The following is a 19,500-nucleotide window of genomic DNA, read 5'->3' as shown; positions in this document are numbered from 1 at the left end:
CGCGACCCGGCCCCTCCTCATCGGCAGTCACGCTACCCGGAACTGCTGCCTCCGTTTCCGCACCAGGCGAGTACTTAGTCGCATGGGCATCGACACGTCTATGAAGCCTCCGGAGCAGTCTTTTCCATCTGGTACACTCAGATTTCAAAATACCTGCTCCTAAAGCTTTTTCGAGCAGGTGCTGTTAGCTTGCGCCACCATTTCCACCGTGTCTGGGCTAGCTGTACACATACCTAGCTGGGCGTCGCCACATTGCTGGCTAGACTGCTGCGCGCATCTGGCCCTAGCAAGGTGTAATCGGTGGCGCGAGCCACCAAGCTTCAGTTGGGTGCAAGTAGTCATAAGTGGATTTGACAAACGAACAGGCCATGCTCTTGAGTCTCCCAACACGACGGCCAGTGTGAGGTCGCTGCAAGCAGCAAGTGCTTCGAGAGCAGTGACAATGCCTGCAGATACTGTAGAAGCTGCACCTTCAAAGAAAAGTGCATGCTAGGCATTAAAGGACGACACGAGAGAATCCTATCCCTGCTGGGCCTTACTGCCGAATATGTACTGCGCAACATATCCTTCGTCTAACACATTCTGCAGTGAAACACGTACCCCTGCCACAAATGCCCCAACACGATCCTTCCCCTTCTTTGTCACGGCTCCTTCCCCGACGCCAACACCTCCTGCAGTCTACGCCCTTCGCTCCTCTCATCTTGCCATCCTTTCCGGGAGGCCCGTTTTTTTTTATTTTTCTTAAGCTTCACAGGCATCGCGCTTTCCTGCTCTCTGAACAGGGACTACACCAGCTGTCGGACAACGGTTATTCACCAGGACAGCTAAGGCTGAGGGTTGGTCGTATGAAGGGCAACCATTTGAAACTCGGCGCGCACTTCTGCCAGCGGTTTTCGCTGAAAATCACGTCGGACAAGTAGCAGCGTTCGTGGCATATCCGACGTAGTCCCACGGACTTCTTGATAAGGTTGCCATAATTCTTGTGGCGGACATCGTCGATCGCAGCTAGCGCCAATTGTCCCCCCTATAGGCGACCTCACATGAAATTCTACGCTCACATGCAGGCACCGCCGCGCCGCCCCCTCCACCTCCACCTCCGCCGCCGCTGCCCACGGAGTTGCAGCCGCTGCAGGAGCACGGTCGCCTGCTGAACCGACTGGCGCAGTCCCTGCTGGCGTCCATGCTGGACCAGCCGCCACGCGTCCACTGGAACGTGCTCCTGTCGCCCATATCGTTGGTCAGCACACTAGCGGCGCTCGTGGTCGGCTCCGAGGGCCCCACCCAGGAGGACCTGTGCCGCCTGCTCAACCTGCAGCTGCCCGAGGTGGAGGCCATCATCGAGCAGTTCAAGGTGGGAGCATCCGCCGCCAGCCAGGCCACATCTCGCCATTTCAACCCTCTAGTCGAGGCCGCCGTACAGTGAACACAGCCGCAGTGCTGCTACACATTGTCACGTAGACAGGGCTGCCAAGGCGCTGCGATGCACCGTGCCAATACATGGAACTTCCGAGAAGATATTGATCGCTTGATTGTTGCCACCTCGCTTACAATAGAGACAAAGCGCATTCCGTAACCGGTCGCGTCCACCGGCTTGCCGATAACCTTAGTTATTTTACGTTTACAGTTGGGTAGGTAGCCAAGGGAACTGAACTCTTAAGGGTTAAAATGCAGCTAAATGGAACTTGAGACAACCTTGTGGCCCAGAACTGAACCACCCTGGAATGTGCATCTGGTGCAGACCGAGTCGGCGGACCAAGTGTTCTACGTGGCGAACCGCATGTTCGTGAGGCACAACTGCCCGGTGATGGCCACCTTCAGGGCCCGCGTCGAGGCCAAGTACATGACCACCGCGCAGGACGTCAACTTCGAGGTGCGCCCTGTTGCGGGGATCCTACAGCTGCCGTCCACTTGTTGCGTTGGGCCTACGAAAATAGATCTCAATGGTGGCGCTGACCGGGCGAGACATCGGGCTATCACCTTTGGAGGTGGTAGCCGATGCAGAGACGGGCAGAGGACGAGAAAAAAAACGGTTTACTCTCACGCCAGAATACTACGGAAGTCCTCCGTTCGTTAGGGGGAAAAGTTCGCAACTGCGAAAGACAAAGCGCCACTGCTTGCAGGCACATGAAGTCGCGTCCCTTCACGTTGTGACACATCCAGGAGGTGGTCTACACCCCAGTTTTTGCAGGCCACACATGATTTACGGCATTCTTTGCAAGGAGGTTCTTATCCGGCCGTCGACAGATAACGCCTTCTGGCTCAGTGCGATAAGACTTCGTTGCGTCAAATCTGAAATCTGCCGAATCAGCTCTGGGTTTCGCCCTAAGCTCCAGCCGTTAATCGTTCCGAAGAGACAGTCGACAGGCTTGCAGACGGTGATACGGAGAAAGGGGGAGTTCGGGGGGCAGTGCACATGCTTCGTGTGGTCTCCTCGCAGGGCGCACGTGGTTTCACAGTCGCTAAACCTGCTTCTGGAAACGAGTAATTCGGTCATTTTTGACCTTCCACTAACGATTGAACGAATCGCTTCCTGCGAAACGCAAGAGCCCCCAATTTCTCACCCGCATGAGGAGGCTGAGCTGGTCGGCCATAGTACAACAGTATCAAATCAAATCAAATCTTTATTTCAGCACCGCAAAAATGCTGAGGGTCGTGGACAAAAAGCCTCTTTATGGGCTTGACTAGGCCCACGGCCCTTTTCTACATGGCAGCATGGCATACAGCAAGAGAAAATTGTTCTAAGTTAATTGTACACAGCTCTCAGAAAAAAAAAGAGAAAAAAGAAAAAAAAAGAAAGAAAAGGAACACAAATGGAAGTTCACAGAAGGTAAGCGACTTGGTACAGTTGTTAGGAATATAAATACAGGCATGTATGAAACAAATCTACTATGAAGGCAGTTCTTAATATCATAGAAATATTGCATGAAATGTCAACAAGAGAATGACTGCAATAAAAAACTAAACAATGACTAAAGAAATATAAAATTCGTAACAAAAAGAAAAACCGAAAAAAAAAGAAAGAAACTTCTACCTACATTTGTTTAAGTATGAGGGAAGGAGATGACGCAACATTTGAAGTCCATAATTTGTTCGTGAGTATGGAATTTCCCAGGTTTCAGCTTGTCGTGTAGTACGAATACTAGTTTTTAGCTTTAGGTTTGCAATCTTAACTAATGTGGTATTATTCTTTTTTATGCCAGCTTCATAGCGCCTGAACAAGTTAGCATCGTACATGTCCGGGATAGGAAGTAAGTTTAATTCAGTAAAAAGTGGTTGTGTGTGACTGTCAAATGGAGTGTTCATGATGGCGCGAATTGCTTTCTTTTGAGGAATGTAGAGTTTATTTTTATTTGAAAGAGTAGTAGTGCCCCATACAAGGTGACAGTAGTTTAGACTTGATAGAAATAATGAATTATATATTAGAAGTTTAATGCATTTTGGTAAATATTGAAGCGGGTAGACGACGACGACAAACAGCGATGGCACGAGTGGGAAGAGTAGAAGACGAAGAGTAGAAGACGACAAAGAAGTTCGGACTGTGTTCTCGGTGCCGCTCGCAGCTGTTCTTGTCTATTTGTAAATATCTGTAAATATATTCTTTCCCGCAACATATTTGGTGGAGGTGCGGGTTTCCCCTACGTCTACCGACGACGGAGCTCCGCAGCGGCCGCCAGTTGCCTTCACTCATCATGACCCAAGACGCCGCCCAGCAAACCTCAGCCCCGGCCATGACATCACTCGTTCTTTCTCCCCCTCGTGACCCTGGGACATTTTCTGGTACAGACAACACTGACGTCGACGACTGGATCAGCATGTACGAGCGAGTGAGTACCTACAACCGCTGGGATCCGACCCTCATGCTCGCAAATGTAATATTCTATCTAAAAGACACCGCCCGGGTCTGGTATGAGACGCACGAAGACCATTTGACCAGCTGGGACGTGTGCAAAGAGAAACTCCGCGAATTGTTTGGACGGCCGCTCGGCCGAACGCTTGCCGCTAAGAAGGACCTCGCCTCCCGAGCTCAAACATCTACGGAGTCCTATGTGTCGTACATTCAAGATGTGCTGGCCCTCTGTCACAAAGTTGACGCCAACATGCCCGAGTCTGACAAAGTCAGCCACGTGTTGAAGGGAATCGCTGACGATGCCTTCAACTTGCTTGTATACAAGAACTGCACTACAATCGACGGAATTATTAAGGAATGTCGACGCTTCGAGGAAGCCAAAAGCAGGCGTATTAGCCAGCCGTACACACGCCTCCCCAACACGGCTGCGACTTCTTCATGTGAAGACCTGCGACACCGGGAAACTCCAGCACCCCCAGAAAATGTGACCCGCATCATCCGACGCGAGCTCGAAGCTATGTCCCCTGCCGCCCTGCATCTACATGATGGCGACAACCGCTTGCCTACCATCTCTCTGGTACAAGCTGTCGTCCGCCAAGAGCTTGCAAACCTTGGTTTCCAGCCCGTCAGCCTTGTACGGTCTTCACCACCACCCGAAATCACTGCGATTGTTCCTGGACGACCTTCGTACTCCTCTCCACGTCGCCGAAACCCTAACGATTGGCGGACAACCGACGACAGGCCCATTTGTTTCAATTGCCACCGCATTGGCCACATCTCCCGCCACTGTCGAAATTATTGGTCCCGTCGCAGCACATACCGTCCTCTCAGCTCCCACCGTGACGACGAACAGCCCAGCCACTACACGCCCCCTCCAGCCCAGCACAGTGCTCCAGTCGACGGCCAGATTCCCCGCTCCAGCCGCTCCCCGTCCCCCCTGCGTCGACAGTCCCGTTCGCCCCAACGCCGTCGCTCCTCTCCCAAAGCACCCAAAGCCGTTCTCCGCGTTGCCGACGGCGGAACGCCTCATGTTGTTGGACTATGCACAGCCCGTGTGACCATATCCGGCCGCCATACATCCGTTCTGTTCTCTGTTCTGGACCAGTGCCCTCATGAAGTCATTCTTGGCCTCGACTTCCTGTCTGAGCATTCAGCCCTCATTGACTGCGCCACTAATGTTGTTCAGCTTGACCTTCCTCTTTCTGCTGAGTCGCCGTCCCCAGTTATACACCGTCTTTGTGCTGTCGACTTTGTCCGTCTACCGCCTCAAGCCGCAACTTACATTTCTTTCTCATCTGTTCCCCCTGTACCTGATGGTCACTACGTAGTCACTCCGGAACTTGATGTCGCCCTGACGCGCAGCATTGCGCTTCCACACACTGTATTTACAATGTCGGCCAACCGAGCGTACCTTCCGGTCCTGAACTTTGGTTCATCCATCCAACCGCTCCTGCAAGGCATCTTACTCGCCACGCTGTGCCCTGCTGCCGAATGTGTGATATCAGTGGTGGACAGCTGCTTACCTTCCACTCAGCAATGCCGGCTGCCTGCGGCCCCATCAACAGTGAACCCAACGGACGACTACGCCGACATGATCGCTTCTGACCTACCGCCGCTGCAAGCTCGCGATCTTAGGTGCCTCTTATCATCTTTCCGCGACATCTTCGACTTTGATAGCCGTGTTTTGGCTCGGACCTCTGTGGTGACGCATCACATAAACACCGGTGATTCCGCTCCTCTCCGCAGACGTCCGTACCGAGTGTCCAGCGCCGAACGCACCGTCATAAATCAAGAGGTGGACAAGATGCTCGCAAAAGACATCATCGAGCCCTCGTCAAGTCCTTGGGCTTCACCAGTCGTCCTGGTGAAAAAGAAGGACGGCAGCTGGCGCTTCTGCGTTGATTATCGGCACCTCAACCGCATCACAAAAAAAGACGTATATCCACTCCAAAGGATCGATGATGCATTAGACTGCCTCCACGGCGCCAAATATTTCTCTTCAATTGATCTTCGATCGGGGTACTGGCAAATTGCCGTTGATGAAAAGGACCGCGAGAAGACCGCCTTCGTGACGCCTGATGGCTTATACCAGTTTAAAGTCATGCCGTTCGGCCTCTGTAACGCCCCGGCTACCTTCGAACGAATGATGGACTCCCTTCTTCGTGGCTTTAAATGGTCCACTTGCCTCTGTTACCTAGACGATGTTGTGGTTTTCTCGCCTACTTTTGCCACGCACCTCGAGCGCCTCTCCAATATTCTGACAGTATTTCGTAACGCCGGACTTCAGCTGAACTCATCGAAATGCAAGTTCGGTCGTCGCCAACTCACTATTCTCGGACACCTCGTTGACGCTTCTGGTGTACGCCCAGATCCCATCAAAATTCAAGCTGTGAAGGACTTTCCTCTTCCAAGGTCGTCGAAAGATGTGCGCAGCTTTGTCGGCTTGTGCTCGTATTTTCGCCGTTTTATCAAAGATTTCGCCGGCATCGCTCGTCCCCTCACCGATCTTCTGAAGAACGACACCCCCTTTACTTGGGGCCCTGCTCAAGAGAACTCATTTTCAACCCTCGTTCATTTGCTGACCACTCCGCCCATCTTAGCACATTTTGACCCGTCGTCTCCCACAGAGGTTCGCACGGACGCCTCCGGATATGGCATCGGCGCCGTCCTAGGCCAACGTCAACAGGGTCAGGATCGAGTCATCGCGTATGCCAGCCGCCTACTTTCAGCCGCAGAGCAAAATTACACCATTACTGAGCGTGAGTGTCTGGCCCTTGTCTGGGCAGTGGCTAAATTCAGACCCTACCTGTTCGGCCGTTCATTCGCTGTTGTCACTGATCACCACGCTCTCTGTTGGCTGTCTTCACTAAAAGATCCCACCGGTCGCCTTGGTCGCTGGGCATTGCGCCTCCAAGAATACTCATACTCCGTCGTGTACAAGTCAGGGCGCCATCACCAGGACGCTGACTGTTTATCCCGGTACCCTGTAGAACCACCTGACCTAGAGGACGCTGAGACCCTGCCCTGCCTCTTCGCTATCTCCGATCTTGCCGATATTGCCAACGAACAGCGCCACGACTCATCTTTACGTCCTATCTTTGATGGCATCCGTTCTGCAAACCGATCTCCGTCTCTGAACCTTTATGTGCTCCAGAACGGCATTTTGTATCGCCGAAACCTACGCTCCGATGGCCCTCCGCTCCTCCTCGTGATACCCCAACGTCTACGCTCTTCTGTCCTTGAAGAACTGCACGATCTGCCGACAGCCGGTCACCTTGGCGTGTCCCGCACGTACGCTCGGGTGCGGCATCGCTTCTTTTGGCCTGGTCTCTATCGTTCCGTCAAACGTTACGTGGCCGCTTGCGACCTGTGTCAACGTCGGAAAAGGCCCTCCACTTTGCCTGCCGGTCTTCTGCAACCCATCGACATCCCTCCGGAACCTTTTCACCGTGTTGGCCTCGACCTTCTTGGCCCTTTTCCGACGTCCCTCTCCGGCAACAAGTGGATCGCTGTCGCAACTGATTATACGACTCGGTACGCCATCACGCGTGCTTTGCCGTCCAGCTGCGCTACCGATGTTGCCGATTTTCTTCTGCAAGACGTCATCCTTCACCACGGCGCCCCTCGTCAACTGCTCACCGACCGCGGTCGTTATTTTCTATCCAGAGTAGTTCACGACATTCTTCGTTCGTGTGACACGCAGCACCAACTCGCGACAGCTTACCACCCACAAACCAATGGGCTTACGGAAAGGTTCAACCGCACGCTCACCGACATGTTAGCCATGTACGTATCGCCAGACCACCGAGATTGGGACGCAGCCTTGCTTTATGTGACATTTGCATATAACTCTTCCCTTCATGACAGAACAGGCTATTCTCCTTTCTACCTTTTGTTTGGTAGGCATCCCACCTTGCCTTTGGACACACTCTTGCCGCCTTCTTCAGCCCCCACCACTGCTTACGCTCGGGACGCCATCTCCCAGGCCACGCTGGCGCGCCAAATAGCACGTAGTAGGCTTCAAGCCTCTCAAGTTTCCCAGAAGTCAGCCTACGACCGCCATCACCAGGCCGTCGAATTTACCCCAGGATCACTCGTCCTTCTCTGGACGCCCTCTCGCAGCGTCGGTCTCTCCGAGAAGCTCCTTTCGCACTACCGTGGCCCTTACCGTGTCGTGCGCCGTGTTACCGACGTGAACTATGAAATTGCTCCCCTTGAAACCTCGCCATCGTCCTCTGGCGCCACCACCGACATCGTCCACGTCTGTCGCCTGAAACCTTATCACGACGCTCATACGCTGCCGCCCTAACGCCGAGACGGCGTTTCAGCAGCCGGGGGTCCTGAAGCGGGTAGACGACGACGACAAACAGCGATGGCACGAGTGGGAAGAGTAGAAGACGAAGAGTAGAAGACGACAAAGAAGTTCGGACTGTGTTCTCGGTGCCGCTCGCAGCTGTTCTTGTCTATTTGTAAATATCTGTAAATATATTCTTTCCCGCAACAATATGATCGTCATTTTAAAAGAATACCAGACACGCGAGAGACCTTTGTAGCAACTGATTCCACTTGCAAGTTCCATGACATGTGTTCATCGAAGAATACTCCTAGACACTTGACTGCAGGCACGATGTCAATTACTGAATCATTCAGCTTTAAAGCAGGTAACTTGCCCAATATACGGTTTTTTGATCTGAAGAAAACAGCTTTAGTTTTTTTGTATTTATATTTAGTGAATTTGAACAACTCCAGGATGATAATTCTACGAGTGCTTGGTTGGCGTCTTTAATTATGTCAGTATTAATTATGTCAGTATCTGAGCTGCATCTCAAGAGTATTGTTTACAGAAGGCTTTTCTCAATTCCTTAACCAGTAGTTGCTTCACTGTTCAACAGAACAGGACAGCTGAATAGAAAATAGACTCGAAGGCAGCGCACAGGTGTATGGTTTGGTTATTGTTGTTTAACGTCCCAAAGCAACTCGGGTCGGGCTATGAGGGACGCCGCAGTGAAGGCCTCCGGAAGTTTCAACCACCTTGGGTTCTTTACGTGCACTGACATCGCACAGTACACGGGCCTCCAGAATTTCGCATCCATCGAAATTCAGCCGCCGCTGCGGGGAACAGGTGTAAAAAGCCCACAAAACTTGTCGGGAAAAAATGGAACAAAGCTTAATTGTTGTGTCGTCTAAGCCTGCAGCCATGAACAGAAGGGTGTGCTCTGAACCTTCCAGGGCGACCTGCACAACGCAGCCCTGTATGCCTGAGCGCTCCTCTAGGCAGCGAGGAAACTCATATTTTTCGTGATTTCGATGTTCCCTTGAGTCGGTTCAGTTCGTTCAGGTTACAGTTAAAGCAACATTGTGCCCATCAGCCTTATTCACAAGATATGTGGTGCCCTCTAGGAAGAGGGCGAAGATTCGTCCGCTACCCAGAAAACTGGTTGAAAACAAAAGCACGCGGGAGGCGCAGGCGCAAACCGGTTCCACTGCGAAGTGGCAGTGCGTGCTTGAAAAGTAACGCCATCTGTCGATTGCACCTGTCTCTAACATGAATTTTGCGTGAGCAGTGTGAGCTACGGTTTGTTTTCAATCAGTGGAGCTGGAGGAGAGACGCGCATGCGCAGAGTGGTCGTGTGAAAAAGCGAGGTTCGCCCCGGGACAGTGCGTTTGCTTAAGAAAATAAGAGAAGCGGCAGCTGTGCAGAGAGAGAGAATCGGCGTGATCTGCGCAGAGCCCGGACCAGCCGTATGTGCGCGCCATCAACGAGTGGTGCAGCAACGCGACCAACGGCAAGCTGCCCGCCGTGGTGTCGCGCAAGACGTTCGCGCCCGACACGTCCATGGTCCTAGTGGGCGCGGTGTTCTTCAAGGGCCTCTGGAAGGAGAAGTTCTCGCCCAACGCCACGCACATGATGCAGTTCCACGTGACGCGCTCCGACACCCTCGACGTGCACATGATGACGCGCACCGGCCGCTTCCCCTACGCCGACGTGCCCTCCCTGAGGGTGCGAGCCCTGGAGGTGCCCTACCGTACCGGAAAGCTGGCCATGGTGGTGGTACGTCTTGCACAGCTGGGCACGGTTCAGCCTCCGCGAATGTGCTCTTCATAGTATATGGAGCTGCGCGCTAGTCTACTCTGGCGATTCCTGAAGTTCGTATGTTTTCCGCATGGCTCCCATGGAAACCTTATGGGCATACGGGAAAATTTAAGCCGGGGATTTCCCCACACACCCGTTTTTCGGAAGGCACCCCTTTATTCGTAGTTTTTTTTTACCCGACGGGGTATTTCTGTCATCTTTGTCATGAGTGTTAGTAATAAATGTTGCTAGTCCAACAGGAAATCGACAAAATATAAAAATAAAATTTGACTGCCGCTTCTCTGTCCGCAATAAACCTCCCCCCCCCATAAATTTACACTCCTCCTAATTCAATTCGACGGGAAACCTCTGGTCCAAACATAGACTTGTCATAGACATCAAATGGAAACCATACAAGAATATGGGAATCGTACGGCAAGCATATGGAGCGCATAAGGGTTTAAATTTTCGTTATCACTGGACTGCGTACTCATATAATTCCATACGCACGACTCTTAATGGGCCTGGCCAGTAACGATTAACGTCGCTGCTGATTCTTCGGCTGAAGCTTCGTTTACAGAACTGTTCAGAACAAAAACCTTCAGGTATCGCACTTTCAGACATCTCACCAGCAAACTTCCTGTGATGCTGGACGCGCCTTTTTTCTGCCATAGAATCTGTATGAGAGCTTCTCACCAGGGGTCGCCACCGTAACATGTTTTAACCGGCGCCTTAGAGGACGAATGGTCGACTGGGTACCTGAATTCTTGAAGAACAGGAGATTTCAAGCAAGAAACGCCTTCTCATGCGCCGTGCAGATCCTGCCGACGGAGGTGGACGGACTGCGGCTGACGCAGCAGAGCCTGCTGTACGGGGACACGCTCTGGGACCTGGTGCGCGGGATGCGCCCGCGCGCCAACGTGCGCCTCGGGCTGCCCAAGTTCGTGCTGACGGCGCGGAACAAGCTGCGCGACATGCTGCACGAGCTGGGCTCCGGCAGGCCCTTCGACCGCGACCAGGCGCAGTTCACCAACATCTCGGGCTTCAAGGGCCTGCACGCCACCGAGATCCTGCAGGCCGCCACCCTAGAGGTGTGTCCACGTCGTGTACTGGCATGTGACACGTTCACTATCGGTACAAATATGACTGCATATATGGTTTGTCGTGTTTGAAAGATAAAGGCTCCTCTTCTGGGCGCGACCACAGGTGTCCGAGGACGGCAACGAGATCGCGCGCACCTCGGCGCTGGTGACCGAGGTGGTGTCCAAGGTGGCGCCGACCACCGTGTTCCTGGTGGACCGGCCCTTCCTCTTCCTGGTGCGGAGCACGGCCACGGGCGCCATCTTGCTCTGCGGGTGCGTCCGCCAGCCCCTCGAGTGGCACCCGGAGAGCCCCGACAACTCGGCGCTGCTGTGATGAGCCACAGCTGCTTCTTCCGCGTGTCACGTGGGAGGAACATGAACCAGGAGTCCCGCCGCGACCTCCACGTGACACAGCGGAAGAGAGGGAGTCCAACTGCGGCTGCTGGCCAAACGCCCAAGCTCCGCACCCAGACCCCCCCCTCAAATTTAGGCAGTCAAAAAACACGCGCCTATTTCCACTGCAACCGGTGGACTGTGGACACTAGGCAGGCAGCCGTAGGCTGCTCAGCCTACGGCAAGTATCAAACAGCGCTCTGATATAGCTGCGCTGATAATAAAGCGAGCGTTCAATTGGTTTCTGTCGCCGCCTTCGCTACAGTGCACATGCCAGCAAAGCATGACCCTGGATCTATAGTGGGTTCCCCTACCTCTAGAGGCTTCAGGTTATTCCTGACCGACTTTTCTAGAGTCCACGGGCACGTAGGAACGATCGAAAAGTTATGCTGTTTGACCTGATGCCTTTATGCATATGTCTTTATGCTATGGCCCCATATCCATGGGGCCATAGCAGGCCCCATGGATATGCGCAAGTTCTTAAAGATCAGCTACAGCCTTGACCCCATATTCGCAACCAGGCCTCTCGAAGCCATGGCCGCCTCCACAGCAACCACCCCCAAGTGAATCTTGCACTATAGTTGGCAGTGAGCAAGAGATACCCCTCCTCTTATTCGGAGTGTGCTACACGACTAAACTCTCCTGGTGCAGAGACCGGCTCACCGCGCCAGTCTCTACATCAGGAGTGCATCGCCAGGTGGCGTCCCTGTGCAGAGCGGCAGGGTTCGGAACACTTGTGGAGAGTCGCTTATTCTAGCTCGCGATAGTACTTTACGTTTGCACTTTTACACTCCAGCACGGTTGTTCTTGTTGTCATCACGGTTGTTGCGCTCTTGAAGCTGTACACAGCAAAATCAAGTACATGCGTAGCTGCTAGCCTCTAAACTTTGACCGGTCTGAAACTGCATTGCGATTGGCCGGGTTCTGCCAGAGACGGCAATGGCATGTGGTTTGGTTTGGTTTATGGGGTTTAACGTCCCAAAGCGACTAAGGCTATGAGAGACGCCGTAGTGGAGGGCTCCGGAAATTTCGACCACCTGGGGTTCTTTAACGTGCACTGACATCGCACAGTACACGGGCCTCGAATTTCTCCTCCAAAGAAATTCAGCCGCCGCGACCGGGATCGAACCCGCGTCTTTCGGGCCAGCAGCCGAGCACCATAGCCACTGAGCCACCGCGGCGGCAATGGCATGTGGTGACCGGACAGCCAGATTGCAGGGTTGCACCGAGAGTGCCTATAGGCACACTCGTTTGTCTGCTGTGTGAGGAATGAACTAAGGTTGTATCTCATTTGTCTTGCCGCAAATGTCCGTCAAGTGGCTCGGACGAAGACAAGACCTCTTGTCGAAACGTTGCCAAGCACCTTCAGGTTTTCCCCTCCCTCGCTCACTTTGTAACTGACAACAGACATCTGCCTACCTTCTCTCCACCATAGACGTAAAGTATTCTGAACTTTTCAGGGTTCAGCTTCAGGACAACGCAGCGAGCTGAGGAAAGAAAGATTGTAGGTGTAAAGTTAAAAGGCCCGAAGCGTGCGAAGTGGTTGAGAGGAAATTGGCTTGGGCAGGGCATGTAATGCGAACGCAAGATAATTACTGCTCCTTAATGGTAACGGAGTCGATTCCAAGAGAAGCATAGAGGGCGTAGAGGAAGAGGAAGCGAGAAGCGTAGCAGGGGGCGCCAGAAAGGTGGGCGGATGAGATTAAGAAGTTTGCAGCGATACGGTGGCCGCAGCTGGCAATTTCCAGCTGGCAATTTCCAGCAGCGGCCACCCTGCCCTTTAAAGGACAGGGCTAATTGGAGAGACGTAGGAGAGGCCTTTGCCCTGCAGAGGGCGTAGTCGATCAGGCTGATGATGATGATGATGAGTGAACTTAGTGGATCCATGTAATAGGCAACGTTGCATAAACCTGTTCAGAATAACTGTTCTGATTTATGGTTAAAAAAGGGTCCATTTATCAGACTCTTCGACAAGTGAATCTCTCTCCTACCGTCTCGGATGCACATTTGGTATCCCACCAGTCCACAGAACCGCCTGGAACGCTGACTTCGCGAAAGCAATAGTTGCCGCAACCTACGTGGCCTGTCTGCCAACGGAATTGCCGACTCCCCGGCGAAAACGTCCTTTAATCCATCCAATGTCTGTCTTTAAAAGGCAACCATGTCACTGCTGGCTGCAGTTTACCCAGGCGAACAATCAGACAGCGTCCGCCTGAGTTTGCACCGACTTCCGCTCCCGATTATCGGCACTACTGCGATTTCGATATAGGCGCAGTCAATTATTTTGCAGACGAAAGTTCAGGTTCCCCTTTCCCGAGCGTATACGCTATACCGCCCCGATCTATTATAGACACTGATAATGTCCGGCAAGCCTGCCTTCACGCTTCTTCAGCGACAAAACCAAAACAATCGATCATTTCCTTCCGCACTCCCAGACGTTCCCTCCATTCGCAGACGAGAGTCTAGGAATCACTGCAAGGCAAACACGACATTACAGGCTCGACCGTTCCCCGTTTCATTTCCTCTGGAAACATCGGCTCTTAGGCGCATGCAGTCGCGGGAACGTCAGGCAAGCCGTTGTGTCGGTCCGGTTCTTCCTTAGAGGCGGCCGCTTTGTTAAACTCGGTTCCTTTTTCTTTAGTTATGTATAAAGCCTTGGCAAGTCTTATTTTCCTCCATCACAGCGCAGAAAAAATGAACACGAATGAGAAGAAAGACACCACAAAGTACTCACTGCAAACAATTTACTGCCACGTGCTTCGCCTGCATGTATACAAATCGGCGAGTAAACGCATGCAGAGAAAAAAAAAATTGGACGGGAAACTTAAGCTCCGCCTTAAAAGTATGACGCAATGGCTTAATACATTAATTCCCATATACATGCAGAAGGTCATTCTCCATTTTACGTCCATAGATCCCTGGGAGTCCTTATTCCCCTCCTGGCGCAGTGGTGCAGCGGTTTGTGGTTTCTGGGGGTTTGAAGTCCCAGAGCAACTCAGGCTATCAGGGGACTGTGCGGTGCAACGGTTAATTGATGCCCCACTGCCCTGCGATGACAGGCGCTCCCAGCGGTGGGCGTTGTGCGGTCCAGATTGCTCGTCCCGAGCGACCAGTCATTAGAGAGTTTTAGTATTGCGGGCTTTGCGTAATTGCGTGCATAGCGGAATAGCGGTTCCAGAGTGCGCATGCGCAGAACGCTAACGGGGAAATAGCGTTAGCGTACGCACGCAATTTTCAGAATTTAGCGTTGCGGCAGTTGCGCCCTTAGCGTGGAAACATGGCGGCGTCCTTTCAAGCGACAGCCGCCCGCTTCAGCCGATTCAGCAGCTCTTGCGATTTCGGTCGGCATTTTTACCGGCAACTACTGGTGTTTTTGCTTTTCGCTATGACTTACCTTGCTTCGACGATAAAGTTTAAGCTGCAATTCAGCCCAGTTTTTGAGATACGCTCTCGATTCTGGAGCGCGCAAGCCTAATGCAACCTCAAGCTGCACTGCTACCGTCTGCAACGGCCCGAAACGCAGCAGAAACCTAGCAAAAACGTCTGGAACGAGACAAAAATAGATTTGGAGGTTTTTCGCGGTGTTTAATTATGTAAAGAGAGTTTATATTAAATTTTCCTCAAGTTTTTGAACATTAGACATGTGATGGCAAATTTTCTTGCTCCAACGGCTTGTAGTTAACATTGTCTTTACTAGATGGCGCCACTATTTTACGTTTTCATTTCATTTTATTTCAATTTCGGGGTCATTTTGCAGACGAAAATGAACGCTGCACTAATAATTCGTTTAAAAAAACTAGGAAATATTATACTTTGGCAAGTTAGCGGCAATGTCAACCATTTTAGAAGGACCGTTGGCATCCGTGTCAAGCAGATGGCGTTTAGCGTTTTCAAAGCGCTATACTAAAACTCTATGAGGGGATAAGTTGCTTGCGGCACGCTAGCGTAATTTCCCTTAGGTCCGCTATCACGCTAACGCTATACTAAAACTCTCTATTAATTTAATTGCCACCTGCCACGGTGGACAGTTTTCTCACTATCCGGTGGGCAGGTTGTGGTCTCTCCGCAAGGTCACGTGACCTAGGGGGCCCACCTGCCCCCTAGGTTTCTCTCTGGGCACCACCTGCCAGAGCCATACCCGTGATTATTCGCTCACAAGCTGACACCGACGCCGACAACGCGGACACCGGATTTTGTGGTGAATGGGGTCCTCAACGCTATCGTGTTAAGATTCAGGGGGCACCTAAGACTGCTTACGTGCTGTGAAGGCGAAAACATTATTGTGTCACCGTGAGCGTCAGACCTCGACGCAGGTTGCACACTGAGAAATGAAACGAAGACACGCCTCCGAACACTGATTCCACAAACGCTGAATCCACAAAGCTCCAAGTGAAGCGCTGGGACACTCGGTTCGACTAACTGTCGCGAGCTTGCCTGCAACCTAAGGGACGTATCCTATATGCAAGGAGAAATCGTATGACACCAACCGCAACTGTGTACGCCACACGGTTGCGTCAATTTTGACATGAAAATTGGTTCCTGAGGAAAGGAAATGCGCAGTAACTGTCTCTCTCACATTTCGGTAGACACCTCAACCGCGCCTAAATTAGGGGAAGGGGTAAAGAGTCTGGGAAGGCATCCAATTGAAGGTGCATATGACTGGAATCCCTATCCCTATCGCAAGCTAGCCTTGACTAGCGCATGTAAGCTATGTGACTATAGCGTAGGGTAGACATACTACAGTATTGAAGAAGTAAAAAACAGCGCAGCGACGACGGACAAGACTCGCCCAGACAAGAACTCACTCAGTTTTCGGTTCTTCTACATACTACAGTAGGATCATAGTCCTTCAATGCTTTGAAGAACTTTGGTAGGATGGAACTCAAGAACAAAGCGGCTTTTCCCTGCCAAAGGATTCCCTTCCAGCCAATGGCGTCGGTCGAGTCTCGCGACCCTGCTGGCGTGACAATGCAGGGAGTGGCGGATGAAAGGGGATAGTCCCCTCCCTCCATAGTCGTGGATAGACCCCTTCCTGCATTGTCTTCACCGTTCCCTGCATTGCCATGGTAGCAGAGTCATGAGACTCGACCGACGCCATTGGCTGGAGGGGGATTCCTTTGAAAGGGAAAAGCCGCTTCATTCTTGAGTTGTATCCGAACGAAAAGGGTTCAGCTTAACTTAAGGACAACGCAGCGAGCAATGGAAAGAAAAATGACAGGTGTAACGTTAAGGGACCGGAAGCAGGCAGAGTGGGTGAGGGAAAAAAACGCGGGTTAATGACATCCTAGTCAAAATCAAGAGGAAGAAAGGGGCGTGGGCAGGGCATGTAATGCGAAGGCAAGATAACCGCTGGTCCTTAAGGGTAACGGAGTGGATTCCACGAGAAGGCAAGCGCAGCAGGGGGCGGCGGAAAGTTAGGTGGGCAGATGAGATTAAGAAGTTTGCGGGGACCCGGTGGCCGCAGTTGGCGAAGGACAGGGTAAACTATAAAGAAATGGGAGAGGACTTTGCCCTGCAGTGGGCGTAGCGTAGAAGTATATTGATTTGCCAAACGCCAGCTGTTCACATGCAGAGGGCGCGGCCAGGCCGGGCCATGCGCGTGCACAGCCGATGTCCGGTCTACGCTAGTACGTCTGCCCTATGCTAAATCTCTCTACTGGGGCTACATGTCACGTCCCTCCTCGATAGAGGTGATGAACCTCGCAAGAAACGAAACCACTTCCAATCAAAACAACTACAGTTGTGCACACTGTAGGACCCGCTCGCGGGCTCACTCAAATCACGTGCCGCTCACCGCGGGTACCCTCAACCATCCTTTCTCCCAAGTGGGGCAGGATGAACCAGGCTACGTGGTATAGGCTATATTTGAGAAGGGCCCGACCACAGAGGTAGGCTCTCGATAACTGCCCCGGAGACCCCCCTGACCCCCTGCCGCTACACCATGTGAGATAACTTTATTACAAAGATTTGGTTCGAGTAGCTGTCTGTACGTCCTAGCGCAGAGGAGTCGCCCACAAAACAGAAGGGACTCGGCAAACTGCATCAGCACGTGAACCGGCAGCACTGAAACAAGTGGATGAATTAAGAAGTTTGCAGGGAAAAGGTGGACGCGGCTGGCTCAGGACAGGGGTAATTGGAAGATATGGGAGAGGCCTTTGTGCTGCGTGGCTGGCGTAGTCAGGCCGATGATTATGATGATGCACACGTCCTCTAACCCTTTTATTCTTTACGACGTCGGAGCTGACGTTGCTAAGCTTATTCTGAACTCACTCACTTCTACTCTCTATCTCCTATACGGGAGCGCGTCGGTCTGCAAACAGACAGGACGTAGAGCCCGAGCGCCTGTACCCGAAACCTTCAAGGCTGAATCACAACGAAGAATTCTGCGCATGCGCCGATAGATGGCGCGCTGCTCGCTTGAATAGTCAGTTCGTTAGTTAGTTATATGGGGTTTTATGGCGCATAAGCAACTATGGCTATCATGCGCCAAACACAAGGTTAGATGATGTTATGTCAAGTGTGTAGAGGTTACATTATAATAGGTTTAAAACATTGGCTTTCTTTAGAAACTTACAAACAAGTGAAAACTCGACAAGTGTTTGCTCGCCTAAAAGCAATGCGGATGAAATGGAATGTGTTCATTGTAAAATACTGTAAAAAAATTTTTTCTAAGTTCTTCGAGGTGCGAACAAGAAATTAAAATGTTATTTACCGTGAGCTCCTCACCACACACTTCACACACAGGTTTGTCTTTTTTTGTTAATAAGAAGCTATGTGTGATGTGTGTGTGACCTATGCGTAAACGACTTAAAATTACTTCGATAAAACGCTCTTTATGGCGGCTTGATTTCCATTCTTTTAAAATGGGCTTTACAGTATGCAGCTTGTTGTTTCATTCATTTTCCCAGGAAGCTTGCCATTTGGCTCTTAGTTTGCTACGTACTAACTTCATGTAATCCCTAGGAGGCAAAATCACGTTTTATTTCCATGGTTCTGGCTTGTGCAGCACACATGTCGGCTCTCTCATTGTCCCTAATACCAACGTGACTGGAACCCAGCAGAATTTTATAACATGTTTTTGTGCTGTGACCTGTACTATATTGTGTATGATGCTCCCTATCAGTGGCTCCGTGGCATTTTTGGAGTTTAATGCTGTAAGGACGCTCAGTGAATCTGTATAAATGATGCTGTTTTTGATGTTTTCATTTGTTATTTTCTGTACCGCAACACAAGCATAACACTCAGCGGTGAACACTGTAGCACATGAGGGCAGTCGTACTGCATTTTTATTTTTTCCTTTTATTACTGCACTTCCTACATGAGCATGAGTTCTTGACCCATGAGTATAAAAGGCAGTATAATTTCTGTATTTTTCTTGTAGTGCTAGATATTCTTGTATTATATGGTCGTGTGGCGTACAGGTTTTACTGAAGCGTGTTAGTGTGACGTCACACACTGTGGGGAGAGTGTACCACGGTGGTAGCGCTTCGTGTCTTGGGGCAATATTTTTTATTTCATTTAGTATGTTCAGAGCTTGACATTTTTCTTCGAAGCGCAAGAGCAACGACTTAATCGCATGGGGCTTATTGTTGAAGAGTATTCGGGATGGGCATTTCGTGACAATTGGGAAACAGATGTTTGGGCTGAGAAAAGTTTTTGAGGATGTATGTACAAGTTAGTGCAGTTCTTCGATCTTCTAAGGAAGGTTCATTAGTTTCCACATACAGACTTGCTATTGGGGAAGTTCTGTAAGCACCGGAAGACAACCTTAAACCAAGATTGTGAACAGGATCCAGTCGTTTTATGTAGGACGGTCTTGCTGAGCCATATACTATGGACCCGTCACCCATAGTCTAACTAAGAGCGAAGCAGAGAACGATATATATGTAACAGGGAAGCCCTATCAGACCCCCAGAGTTTTCTTGATAGTATTTTCAGCACATTGAGGGCCTGGGAAGCTTTTTTCTTTAAGCTGTTTATATGTGGCAAGAAAGTGAGCTTTTTATCGAAAGTTATCCCTAGGAATTTATGCTCTTGTTTGTAGTGGGGTTTGGTTTAAATATAGTGTGGGGTCGGCCTGTAGGCCTCGTCTCAAAGAGAACAGA

General features: G+C 51.2%; 3 protein-coding genes across 5 annotated transcripts in view; 2 read left to right on the top strand and 1 right to left on the bottom strand.

Moving 5' to 3' along the window:
* Window positions 1-19,500, bottom strand: part of LOC149332913 (uncharacterized) — a 333,095-nt gene that overhangs the window by 264,497 nt on the left and 49,098 nt on the right. The gene's annotated exons all lie outside the window — the stretch shown is intronic.
* LOC149332916 (uncharacterized) lies at window positions 83-1,423 on the top strand. Its single transcript, XM_089557589.1, has 2 exons — window positions 83-131; window positions 1,065-1,423. The coding sequence occupies exons 1-2, from the start codon at window positions 83-85 to the stop codon at window positions 1,421-1,423; spliced, it is 408 nt and encodes a 135-aa protein (XP_089413715.1).
* LOC149332915 (iris-like) lies at window positions 1,676-11,393 on the top strand. Its single transcript, XM_089557588.1, has 4 exons — window positions 1,676-1,870; window positions 9,576-9,899; window positions 10,739-11,011; window positions 11,127-11,393. The coding sequence occupies exons 1-4, from the start codon at window positions 1,676-1,678 to the stop codon at window positions 11,334-11,336; spliced, it is 1,002 nt and encodes a 333-aa protein (XP_089413714.1). The 3' UTR covers window positions 11,337-11,393.

Source organism: Amblyomma mixtum, chromosome 8, assembly GCF_055824585.1.
Source record: "Amblyomma mixtum isolate Tamu chromosome 8, ASM5582458v1, whole genome shotgun sequence".
Taxonomy (NCBI): domain Eukaryota; kingdom Metazoa; phylum Arthropoda; class Arachnida; order Ixodida; family Ixodidae; genus Amblyomma; species Amblyomma mixtum.
This window is presented reverse-complemented; position numbering and strand designations above follow the sequence as displayed.